Source organism: Gavialis gangeticus, unplaced genomic scaffold, assembly GCF_001723915.1.
Source record: "Gavialis gangeticus isolate Ggan-Ray unplaced genomic scaffold, GavGan_comp1, whole genome shotgun sequence".
Taxonomy (NCBI): domain Eukaryota; kingdom Metazoa; phylum Chordata; order Crocodylia; family Gavialidae; genus Gavialis; species Gavialis gangeticus.
Genome location: NW_017728960.1, coordinates 1271626 through 1284062, shown reverse-complemented (window position 1 = coordinate 1284062; position 12437 = coordinate 1271626). Strand labels below are relative to the sequence as shown.

At 51.3% G+C, this 12437-nt stretch overlaps 2 protein-coding genes across 2 annotated transcripts in view; one reads left to right on the top strand and one right to left on the bottom strand.

The window, feature by feature from the left end:
* PRCC (papillary renal cell carcinoma (translocation-associated)) overlaps window positions 1-9973 on the top strand; it is a gene marked incomplete at its 5' end in the record, with an annotated part of 16845 nt that extends 6872 nt beyond the window's left edge. The window contains 6 exons of the mRNA XM_019511323.1: window positions 4059-4106; window positions 4984-5568; window positions 7159-7254; window positions 8102-8245; window positions 8602-8667; window positions 9262-9973. Of these exons, the coding sequence (XP_019366868.1) occupies window positions 4059-4106; window positions 4984-5568; window positions 7159-7254; window positions 8102-8245; window positions 8602-8667; window positions 9262-9348 (1026 nt within the window). The remainder of the gene's footprint in view (window positions 1-4058; window positions 4107-4983; window positions 5569-7158; window positions 7255-8101; window positions 8246-8601; window positions 8668-9261) is intronic.
* A 1901-nt stretch (window positions 9974-11874) lies between these two features.
* Window positions 11875-12437, bottom strand: part of SH2D2A (SH2 domain containing 2A) — a 21921-nt gene continuing 21358 nt past the window's right edge. The window contains exon 11 of the mRNA XM_019511203.1: window positions 11875-11940. Within this exon, the coding sequence (XP_019366748.1) occupies window positions 11875-11940 (66 nt within the window). The remainder of the gene's footprint in view (window positions 11941-12437) is intronic.

Below are 12437 nucleotides of genomic sequence, written 5' to 3'. Positions count from 1 at the left end.
AGTGGGGGCCGTGGGCATCGGGACGTGGGCGCGCTCGGGACAGGCACACCACTAGGCAAGCACAGAGCCTTGTGTCCCGTCCATATATACCGCCCTATTCCTCTTCACTCTGGTGTCCTGGCCGTATATACCTCCTGTTCCTCTTAGCCCCGATGCCCCATGCACGTACACTGCCTGGTCCTCCCATCCGCGTGCACCACAGATTTGTAAATTGTCAGGGGCCGGAAGGGACTTGGTGGCTAATTGGGTCCAGTCCCCTGCACCAAGGAGGAAAGATAACTGGGGGTCAGGTGACCCCAGCAAGGTGATTGCCTCTTGAAGATTTCCAGGGTAGATGGTTGCACCACCCCTGGAGGGAGGTTATTCCACCATCTGGACACACTCTTTGTGAAGTAGTTTTTCCTAATGTTGAGCCTGAATCGGTCTTCCAGGAGTTTGCAGCCATTACTGCTGGTTTTTTCCCTTGGGTGTCCTGGTGAGCAGTTGCTCACCAAGCCCTTGATGTCCTCCCCTAGTCTAACGGGAAGCTGTTACCAGGTCCCCGCTTGCCCTTCTCTTCCTTGGGCTGAAGAGTACTCCTAGCCCGGGTGTCCCATGTGCACACACCACCCATTCTTCTTAGCCCACGTGTCCCATGCACATATATCGCCCATTCCTCCTCACCCAGGTGCCCCATCCATATATACTGCCCTATTCCTCCTATCCCAGGTGTCCCACCCACGTATACCACCTGTTCTTCGTAGCTCCAGTGTCCCATGCACGTACACCACACATTGCTCCTAGCCCGGCTGTGCCATACGCATGCACCACTTGTTCCTCCTAGCCATGGTATCCTGTCCACGTACAGCACCTTAGCCCTTGTGTCCCATGCACATACCCCACCTATTTCTCCTAGCCCAGATATCACATCCATATATACCACCCATTCTAGCCCAATTGCCCCATGCACTTACACTGCCCATTCCCCCACCAAAGCTCCAGGGTTTTGCTCGCCCCCAGCACCGTTAGCTAATAGCTTGTCTGTAAAGTGTAGGTTTTTTAATAGCGCCCCTGACTTTTTAGGCCCAGCTCCAGAGAGCACAATGGCATTGATCCTGGCAGGCTGCCATGCGTTGCTGTGCAGTCCTGAGGGAGCAGGATCATTCTGGGCAAGCACAGGGTTAAAAGACTGTTCTTATGGAAAGCATCAGGGGTTTATAGAGCAGAGCAGCAGGGACCTCAGCTTTCCCTTGGAAGGAGCCCGTAGGGAGGGGATGCTGTGTGAGAAGCCTTAGGCAGCATTGCATGAAATAAACCTGGGTTTGTGGAAGCTCTTCTCTCTCTTTATATCTTAGTTAGCATATAAACGTGCATCTCTACCCTGCCTTAGGGAAGGGGGAAGTTTAAGTTTGATGTTAAGAAAAACTTCCTAACTAGGAGGATGGTGAAGCACTGGGACAGGTTACCCAGAGTGGTGATGGAGTCTCCATTCTTGGAGGTTTTTAAGATCTGGCTAGACAAAGCCTTGACTGGGTTAATCTAGTTGGGGCTGGTCCTGCTTTGAGCAGGGGTTTGGACTAGATGTGACCTCCTAAAGTCCCTTCCCACCCTCATTTTCTATGATTCAGTGTAGTTAGCACCCCTGGGATCGGCATCTTTGATTCTAGGGCATACATGTAGGTAGCTCATGCTGGGAGGGTAACGTGTTACGATGAAGCCTGCCCTCCTCAGGCTACACATTCGTTCAGCATTACCTTCTCTTGGAGAAGGTACCCCACTGTTTTACCAGAAGGACTTACGGTTTCTTGAAAGGAATCATCAGGGACTGGAGAGACCAGGAAGCTGCTTGCTAGCAAGAGAGTATTGAGGAGGCGGACCCTAAGCATGAAGTTGTAAATAGTCCTGGGGTGGAGTTGGTCAGCCGGCTCGGGAGAGCTGTAGCAGTGTTGATTTAGATCCACCTCGCTGGAACAGGCACAAGGGTCATGTGGAGCACGGACTCTTCCGCCTGGTGAGTGGTGATGCCTGGCCCAGCCTAATGAGCTGCAGAGCCAAGGACCCCTCTGCTAGGGTACCCAATGAATGACAGCAATGTGGCTAAAAATATCTTGTTGCAAAACAGCAGAGCTGGCTCCTGGTGAGCCTAGCTGGACAGCAGGTTGGCTCCTTCCACTCATGAATGGTGCTGATCGCTGTCCCTGCTGCAGGGATGCTTTAGACTGGAGCAGGGGTTTCCAAAGTTATTAAGCCATGGCCCGGCAGTCACAGGAGATGGTGGCCAGAATTTCTGGGTGGAAGACAGGTAAGGATACCCTCATCCCCCGAGCGGGGGGTGGACCAAACTGTGTGCTGCTGCAGGCCCTGTGGAAGGAGTCGCAGCCTCCACCCGGCTCTGGTGGGCCGTGGTTTGCCGGTCTGCAGCCACTTCCCGTCCTGCAGCTGACCATGCTGTGGACCAGCAGCTGACCTGCTGTGGCCTGGGGATTGAGAACCCCTTCACTAGAGCAAAGTTTAGCAGGGAAGTAAATGGTTTCACTTTGCAAGGGCTCCATTCTCTCCGTCTTTTCATATCCTATGTCATAAGCCCCTTCATTTCTATCTGCCACATCCATTGGGCAGCATGATGGATCCATCAGTCTTGCTGGCAGTCTAGCCATGTCCCATCTCCGCATATCTGCAATTCACTTATTCCCTTCTTCAGTGTTTGGCTTCGAAACAGGCATTTTGTGATAAAGCCCATACCAGCACAGTTACAGCAGTTAACGAGGAGGTTTTTGGAAATCTGTCATGGGGTGATGGCAAATGAAGGGGGTCTGTTTCTCCTCATGTTTGCTGATTTCCCTCCCCCCCCATGTATGCTATATATTAGCTTTAAACGTTTGTTATAGATGATCACAGACTTTCATGCTGGGGAATAAGAGCCAGTGAAAAAGAAGAGTGTGAGAAATGGGTCTCACTTAATGGTTGTTTTCTATCCTTTTTCTTTTGTGACAACCCGCCTTGTTCCTCATTGGGATCGCTTTTCCCCTCGCGCATGAATTGAGCTCCTCTGTCTTGCTCCTACTTTTAAAGTTTACAAATTAGATAGAGATTTAACTCTAGACTCCCTTTATTTTAGCTAAGTTCCTATTTGCTGCCTCTCTTACTCTCTGTAAAACCATAAGGCCATAGAAATACCTCAGGCATGAGTCTCCTGCCTGCTAAAACCTCTGTGCGGTGGCAAGACAGGAACAGGACTGTGACTTAGCTGTTTTGAGCCTCGCACAGCTATGAAGAGCCCATCCTTAATCCCCAGCCTAAATGCTCACACCTGAGGTTTGGCCCTTCCCCTTCCATGCTTAGGCCGTTGAAAGGTACCACCCAGCAAGGCCTGTTACCCTCATCATCCTTTTTCACCCTGTTTGCAATGTCCACATGGAGCTGAGGGGTATAAAGCACAGTTTGAATCTGTTGCCTGAATATTGTTCTCCCTTAAATTTTAAATTATGCTTTTTGCTTCCTGCTTTGGCCCCTCCACCCCACTCCCCTGCTTTATAACAGCATTAAAGTGCCAGTTAAACATTGGAATTCCAGGCTTAACTTTATTTAATGCCTTCTTGTTCCCCATCTGGACAGATAAGAACGATCTATCCAACTTAAGCTTTGGAGATTTAACATGCAAACACTGATTTATTTGTTTGCATAGCTGTAGTTTTGACAGCTTAATAATGCATTATATATGGCGGTGTCCCAACCACACTAGTTCCAACTGTCTCTAAACATAATAGCCAGCAGCACGGTCCTGCTTCCATTGTGGACAGTCTGTTTACCTGCTTTGCTAGTAACCAGGGCTGGTTTTAACAAAACAGTTTTTCTTGACCTGATAATACCTAAATCTGCCAGACTGGGAGAGTGAATTTGAATTGTACAGCCTCCCTGTCAGCAGCTCCAGCTCTCAGACTGTAAAGCCAGGCCTGTTCTAAACTTGGCCCTGTGGTAACCTCTTCCAAATTGATAACGGATGAATTCGTTCCTCTGGTTTCTTTCTCTCTCTCTTCCTAGTCTCAAGTGCTATGCTAAGGTCAGATTTTCTTTCTCAGTCAGATTCCGAGGAAGATGAACCAGCAAAGAAGAAGAATAGTCTTCAGGTAATGACTTATACTATGCAATGGTCAAGCTAATGCTACCTGTAAAAACACTTGATTGTCATAATTTTGGCCTTGACCTAGCACCCCTCCATCTCTAGTAGTGATTCGAGGGGCACCACTGGGCAATAATGTGTACCCAAAACTCTTAGAGGAGACAGACTGTCTGTAGGTCATACAAGTATGACACATTCAGGCTACACCGCAGTTGGTTGGGGTGGTACTAGCCAGTCACTTGACTTGTTATCACAGGTTTCATGATGCCTTGAATTCACTGCTAGTGAAAACTGATCTGTTATAGCAAGCAGAATAACTGGCAGGTAGTTGTGTCCCTGAGATCTGTGAACTTGCTTTAGTGCCCATTAAAAACAATGAGATGGAAGTAACTCATTGGAGGCTTGATTATCCAAATAGAGCAGACTTCAAAATCCAGCCATCCCTGAGTGCAGTCCAAAGAGGAGCCTTGTCTTGTTGTCAGCAGGGGTGACCTGTGATGGATAAGGCATTGGAAAGCCAGGCCTAAAATCCCTGGCTTTCATTATTTTTAATACTTAGGTAAATCCTGTGAACTTGCAAAGACGAGCTGGTTCCTCCAGGAGTTTCAAACAAACAGATCCGCAAAACCCTATTGGGAGATCAGCGGTAGTTCACAGAAGCAGGTGATTCACAGAGCAAGGCGTCCTCTGTGCGGCAGCCCGTAATGTTCAGTTTCGGCAGCAAGCGCTCAAGGCAGCAGGCACTGGAACTGAGTACTGGGAGTGCCCCCAAACAGGGTTAGGTGGAATGGGAATGAAGGGAGATGGTGGGCGTTGGGTTAAGCTGTCTCACTCCTCTTTCATCTCCCCTTCTATGACCCATCTCTGCTAATTGGAACTGCCAGGGTCGCGGTGAGGGCTCCGGTTTGTCTGCTCTGCTTCCTCAACCCAAGAACTCCACAGTGAAAGAGACAAATCGGGTACTTTTGCCCTACGCTTTCACGCGGAAAGCAACAGAAAATGCCCCTGAGTCCAAACCGGCCAGGGTCCCAACCTCCTCCTCTAAGACAAAACCCCTGTTCAAGCCAGCAGTGGCCACAACCCCTTCGCCGTCTGCTATCAAAGCAGCTGCCAAAAGCGCTGCCCTGCAGGTGACCAAGCAGATCACCCAGGAAGAAGATGACAGTGACGAAGAGGTGGAGCCCGAGAATTACTTCTCCTTGTCAGACAAGAGTGAGCCCAGTGTGGTCAGCACGGAGGCATACATGTACTCTGGCACTGTGGTGACGGAGGACCCACCCCCAGGCACAGAACCAGAGCCCCAGTTCCAGGATGCTGCCGCAAATGCCCCTCTGGAATTCAAGACAGCTGTGGGTTCAAGCTCCACGCAGCACAGCTGGGCACCCAAGCCTGGTGAAGAGTATGGCGACCAGTCATACAATCAGTTCCCTGGCTACAGTGATGCCAATGCTACTGGTGCTTACTACCAGGTAGGTGCCTATTTTGGGGGGGGGGCACAGACATGGATTTAGGTGCCTCAGATTAATGGCTGGAGCAGCTTATAGCCATGACTTAGTTGTACTGAATCGTGCCTTGGGACATCCGTTCAGTGCTGGGAAGAGCTCTCTGTACTGCTCTGTTCCTGCAGCATTCTGTCTTCCCCATGGGTCTCCCCTCCCAGCACTAGTCCTTCACCCCCCTGCACTTTCCATGTGAAGCTAAGTGCAGGAGGAAAAGGTTTTTAACATCTTCAGTGGAGCTGAGGATCCTCAGGGCATTCCTAGAGGCCTTGCCACTCCAGAAGGACATCCCTAGTAGGGTAGACACCAGCATCAGGCATTGAAGAGTATCTCCAAGCATGGGAAATCTGCAGGATTGGCTTGGGTTTGGTCATGGAGACACAAAACAGCATTCCAAGCCAGGGCCTCACTGACTAACCTGAGTGAAGCCTTAGGTCCTCAAGTATGTCTGGAAAATGCTACGCACACCTGTTGTGCTGCCAAAGTCACAAGGAGAGTTGATCTGAATAGATCAGGCCTTACAGGAGGAGGGGGCAGGTAGGGGAGAGCAAGGGGTTTGTTGGCATCTGGAGGAGGCCCTCCTAGTTTCATAGTTTGTAGGTTTGGAAGTGACCTGAGCAGATCATCGAGTCTGACCCCCTGCCATGGCAGGAAAGAATACTGGGGTCAAGTGACCCCAGCAAAGTGTTCATCTAGCCTCCTCTTAAAGAGCCCCAGGTAGGAGTCAGCACCACTTCTCTTGGAAGTTGGTTCCAGATCCTAGCCGCCCTGACCGTGAAGTCACACCTCCTGATGTCTAGCCTGAATCTACCCTCTGCCAGCTTGTGACCGTTATTCCTAGTTGCTCCTGGCAGTGTTTGGGGGAACAGGGACTCCCCCAGTGCCTGCTGATCCCCTCTGACTAGTTTGTAACAGGCCACTAGATCCCCCCTCTGCCTTCTCTTGTGGAGGCTGAACAGGTTCAGGTCCCGTAGCCTCTCCTCATAGGGCCTGCCCTTCTGCCCCCAGATCATGCAAGTGCCCTCCTCTGGACCCTCTCCATGTTGTCCACATCCCTCTTGAAGTGCGGTGCCCAGAACTGGACGCAGTACTCCAGCTGCAGCCTGACCAGTGCCTCCTAGAGGGGGAGGATCACCTCCTTGGACCTGCCTGAGATGCATCTGTGGATGCATGACAAGGTGTGGCTGGCCTTCCTAACTGCATCCCCACACTGCTGGCCCATGTTCACCTTGGCATCAGTGATGACTCCAGGATCCTTTTCTGCCTCTGTACTGACAAGAAGGGAGTTCCCCAGCCTGTAGGTATGGTGCTGGTTGTTCCTCCCCAGGTGCAGCACCTTGCAGTTGTTGGTGTTGAATCCCATCCTATTCTCATCCACCCACCCCTGTAACCTGTCTAGGTCTGATTGCAGCCTATTCCTCCCTCCTATGTTCTGCAAGTGGCATGCTAAGGTACCTTATTCTCAGTCTCTTATTCGAGCTCCAGTGCCGAGTCTCATCTGGATGCTGGGACAGGAATCCATGTGCCTTGTGGTACCAAACCCCTTTCCTTTCCTGGCAGGATTACTACAGCAGTGGCTATTACCAGGAGATGGAGCCAGCCCAGGGACCGCCACAAGAGACTGGCAGTGACTCCTCCTTCATCGATGATGAAGCGGTGGGTGTTTGCTCTCTCTTCTCCCCTGGGGATGCCATGGGGCTGCAGGAGCATGGGCTGGGCTTGGCAGCCTACCATACTAGCACCCACACTCAGGGCTTCCTTACCTGCTGTGCTGGCTCAGCCCATTGTTTTGTCAGGTCTAGCAGCCCACTGCAGGCAGTGTCTGATCCCCATGGCTGCCCGCTTCTCCTGTTAAGGGCTTGCGGTCCACATAAGAAACCCCCCATTCAGGAAAGATTCTTGCTTTTCATGGTGATGAGTGCCTGACAAACACAGCAGTGAAATGTTTCCAAGTCAGCAGTGCAGCCAAGTAAGAAGTCAGGGGCTCCATGAACTGCCAATTCTTCACCATTCGCTCCATCTACGTAAATACCTCTGTGCTAGGGAGCAGACCAAATCTGGGCTGGATTCTCAACTGCTGTAAATCACTAGGGTTCTGCTGATGGCTATGGAGCCTTGCTGTCCAGTCCAGCAGAGGAGGTGGCTTTGATTTCTTTGGAAGGAAGTTTAGTGCAGCAGGGCCGGTTACACAGAGCACACCAATCAGTTGCATTCATCCTGATCTCTGCATTTCGTGATTGCTTAGGGGAGCAAGGCTGGATTCCCCTCCCTGATGTTGCCCCTGCACAGTTTTACTGTAAAGACCAGAGAAAAGTACCAAACCCCAGGGAGAGCTAAGTATCTCTGACAGGAAGTGGAAGCCAGGTGAGGAAACATACCCAGAGACTGAGAAATGCCCAGATCATGCAGCAAATTAGTAGCAGGCATAAGAATACAGCTTGGGTCTGGTCCTTCACTCAGTGAACCAGGAGATAGTGTTGATCCATGTTGATTCTTCTGTCAGTTCAAGCGTCTCCAAGGTAAGCGGAACCGAGGGAGGGAAGAGATCAATTTTGTGGACATCAAAGGAGATGATCAGCTGAGCGGCGCCCAGCAGTGGTTGACCAAATCCTTAACGGAGGAGAAGACCATGAAGTCTTTCAGCAAGGTACGGGTGGGAAGGGGTAGCCCTCTGGGCTGGGAGACAGGAGACCTGCATCCAGTTTTCAGCTTGGTTATGGGCATTGGGCAAGTCCTTTCGTGTACCCTGCATCTCTGTTCCTGTGTGTACAACAGAGATAACTGTCCTTCCGTCTCCCCCTGGGGTTCAGCATAAAATCCACTGGAGCACTGAATTCCTACCAAGGGAGATACGGAGCCAAATCCAGATCCCTTCAAATCAGCGCCAGGGCCTAGTGTTCTACCCACTGGCCACGGGAAGGGGCAGGTTCTCCAAGCAGCAGCAGGCCCTTCTGCCAATCACTCTGGTCTGGGCACTGATAGTCATTTTTCTTTTGTCCACAGAAAAAAGGAGACCAGCCCACTGGGCAGCAGAGGAGAAAGCACCAGATCACGTACCTGATTCACCAGGTGAGCTGCCTGCTGTTGGCATGGAGCCATCGAGGGCAGATGTATGTCCATACTGGGAGTAGGCAGGTCGATGCCTGGGCCCAACAGCTCTTGCTCAGCACAGGGGTGAAGTGAGAATCATAGAAAACAAGGGTTAAATGTGACCTCCTGAGGTCCCTTCCAGTCCAACCCCCTGCTCAGAGCAGGACCAGTCCCAACTACATCATCCCAGCCAAGGCTTTGTCTAGCTGGGTCTTAAAAACCTCCAGGGATGGAGATTCCACCACCTCTCTGGCCCTTCTTTCGTGATCAGGGGCTCCCGGCAGTGTCCAGCTCAGCTGCTCTCATTCCCGGGTTTCATTTGGCTACAAGGCAGTGCTGTGTCCTATCTTAAATATGTTTCTGTGCAGCTGTTAAATAGCTGCTGAGGCTCCACCCCAAAGGAGACTGCATGTCCCCATGAGCATCTCTGTCAAGACTTACGAAATACGCCCATATCCTGGCTGCTGGTCACAACCGTTCCCAAGTCCTTGCTGGCTGGGGGCTAGGGAAAGCCAGAACACTATTGAAGCAAGCAGCCAGTGGTTCCAATTTAACCCTGCCCTCCTTCCCCAGGCGAAGGAGCGAGAACTGGAATTGAAAAACACGTGGTCCGAAAACAAACTCAGCCGGCGCCAGACCCAGGCCAAATACGGATTTTAGCACCTCTCCCCCTGGGGGTAGTAGCCCAGGTGACCTGCTGTGTCAGATCCCTCCCGGCCCCCCGGGAAGTGACGAGGCCCCTGGACAGAACCCTGTCTGCTGCGTGGGTGAGAGGATACAGCACTCCCCTGGCCACCAGGAGCAGGGTTTAGTGCGAGCCATGTCTGTAACCCAACGCTCTGCTCTTTTTATTTTGAACGACGGTGTAGAAGCTTCCAATCACGTCTGGTCCGTGCAGCTAGGTTTGCTGTCGCAAAGAGTTGCTGGCCCATCCGGAGAGAACACCGCTGGTGCCAGGTTGGGAGCTCTCGCCCTGTAGGTACACAGACCTCCGTCTTTCTCTCTTCCAAGTCGCTGCCAGAACTGTAGGCAGAACCTCCATCTGTTTCAGACTCCACCGTCGCTCCGTTCCGAAAGGCAGCGGGAGGGGGTTTGCATTGAAAGAGCCTTTCAAGTGTCCCCCCCTTTTTTCTTTGTACCTGAGTGGATACACAGCTCCTCATGTGCTAGTGATGTTGGCAGTTTCCAGATGTGGCTGATCTTTTGTGTTTGCTTTCCTAGCCACCTCTGCTGGCAACTTATGCTGAGGGGAAACGACTACTTGTTTTCCAGGGGCTGCTGGTTAGCAAAGTGGTATTGAGTTTGTTTGAAAACCATGCAAAAAATCTCCCCGTGCGTGGATTATGCGGGAGACCTGAACGTTTTTTTTTTCCTCTACCAGCACAAAAGCTGCTGAATGTTGTGTCTGTTTTTCTCCGTCCCCGCCCCTCCGAACCACAGCCCACAATGCTGTGAAAGGAAGAAAAAAATCTGCTCTAAATACTAGTTGAATTCAAGTATTTCCGGTCACATGGTGCGTTATAGCTGGCAGTGAACTCAGTTCACTGAGGCAGTCAGCAGTATTTCCTGTAATCAAACCTAGGTAGATGCTGCCTGCTGTTTATCTCTCTGTGCCTATCGGCCAGTCTCTATCACTTCTACTTCCTGCTGAAGTCTCGCATTTGGTTTCTGTCTTAGCGCCCACCCACCTGTCTGGAATCAGGAGATGGCACCTAGACTTCAAATGTGGTTGGCAAACACTTTGCAAACAAGAATCTCTTTGTTTCGTTGAGTGCGATGGACTCCCTGCAGCACTGGCATGGAGGCTGGCACACCTGTAACCATCGCACAGGCCAGCATTCTGCGTCTTTGTGTCTTCAGCCAAATTTTGGTGGCCTCCCCATATTGCTTTTTTTTTTCCTTTTTGTTCTTCTATCCCTGTACAATGCTGAAACAAGGAGGGTGCTAGTCCCGTTATTTAACAGACATTCCTGACACTAAGGTTTTATTGGTTGTAACTTCAATTAAAACAGCTAATCTTAGTGATTCCAGCCTGGAAAACTCCCAAAGAGTCTTTTCTTTGCTCCCTTGTTCCCTGTATTAAAGGAGTTGGGGGGGAAGTACCTGGTGAATGAAGTCTTAGGGTCTTTTAAAATCTGATTTCTAGTTTAGCTCCCCGGACGTTTTAGTAACTTGCAAAGCCCTGTTTTGAGTATTCTAATGACCTGAATAAAGTTACTGTTGAGTAATTTATTCATATATGTACAGCGAAATCCTCTGGAAAGAGATTTGATAAAGGAATAAAACTTTTAAATGAACCAGACCACCCCTGTTGGCGCCGGCAAGTGATTGTCCAAACAGTTTTAGGCTTCCGATATCTTCCCTGGGATTACAGGTGTTAGCAGCGGTAATATACCAATGACCCATTTACACTGTACTTTGGGGACACAGGAGGGGGCACCTAATTTCTACCCACGTCCAAGCCCTTTTATGCTAACAGAATGGTAAAAAAAAAAAAAAAAAAAAAAAAAAAAGGGAGCCTTGAGGTAATTGGGAATCGGGCCCTGTGCACTAAAGGACTAGGAACCGCTTCACCCTGGGGACAAAGTCTCTTGTGCTATGAGTCTTGATGGTCTCTGAATAGCTGGAGGCATCTCCCAGCAAACGTTGGGAGCTGCAGTGTTCCCTCCTCAGATTTGGGGAGCCTGCAGCTCAGTTTAAGGTACGGATGCCGCTCAAAGTGCCAGTCCCTGCCTGACTGTTTTTTGGCCGCTGCTGTGGCATTCAGCCCTGGGAAGGAACAGGCAACATTTCCCTGCAGCTGGGCTGGCCCTGAATGGGTCAGATTGCTTCTACCTGCAGGGCTGAATCGAAGGACGGTGACAGGAGCAGTGGCTGGTCCGTCGGGTGGAGGGGGGGGAGCTCAGAGGGGTCTCTGGCCTTGCCAGGTTTCCCTTGCACCCTTCTCCATGTTTGGGAGGGCAGCTCTGATCTGAACAGGCTGTCGGGTGCTGGTAACCAGTTCCAGTCCCCCTTGTGCGAAGCCAGTCCCATCGCAGCCTGTTGTGCGATGAAGACGACACTTCCCCTGTCCCTGGCTGATGATGCTGGGGGGGGGCGTGTAGGGTACCAAGCTGCTCTTGCGTATGAGCCGAGGCACTGGAGAGCAGCATTGATGGAGCCATCGAGCCCTGACGTGGCAGCCACTCAGGAGCAACTCCACCCAGGGCGCTGGGTGTGATCGAGCTGTCTGGGGCTGGTGGTAGGCAGGGCCTGGAAAAAGCCAAAGGAACAAATTAAACCTCATACATTTGTGATTCCCTTCCACCCCCCCCCCCCCCCAGATCAGCTGCTTTGCTGCCGGCCATGACTACTGTGGCTGTATTTGGGGTTGCAGGAAGTGGGCTGGTAGCAGGAGCTCGGGGTCACGCAAGCCACCTATATCTAGACAGAAAACCCAGCAGCCTGGGTGAGAAGGACTGTAGCTAGGGGCGGGGGGGCAGAAACCTCTCTCCCGCCTGCCACTTTTGTTGTCTGCCTCTAGCAGCATCTGAGCTGTGTCGGGTGGAGATCGGTGCTAGTCCTGTCCTGTTAAATACAAACCAGAGGCTGGGGCCTTTTAAGAGCTGCAGAATTGCATCCCAAGCCCCTGGAAGATTCAGCCCAGGAGCTCAGATCATCCTACAGGCTTTGTGGTGTGACATGGGCAACTGGGCATCCCCTCCCCTGCTCTAGACTGATCAAACCTGTTCCTTCCCCACCCTGCCTCC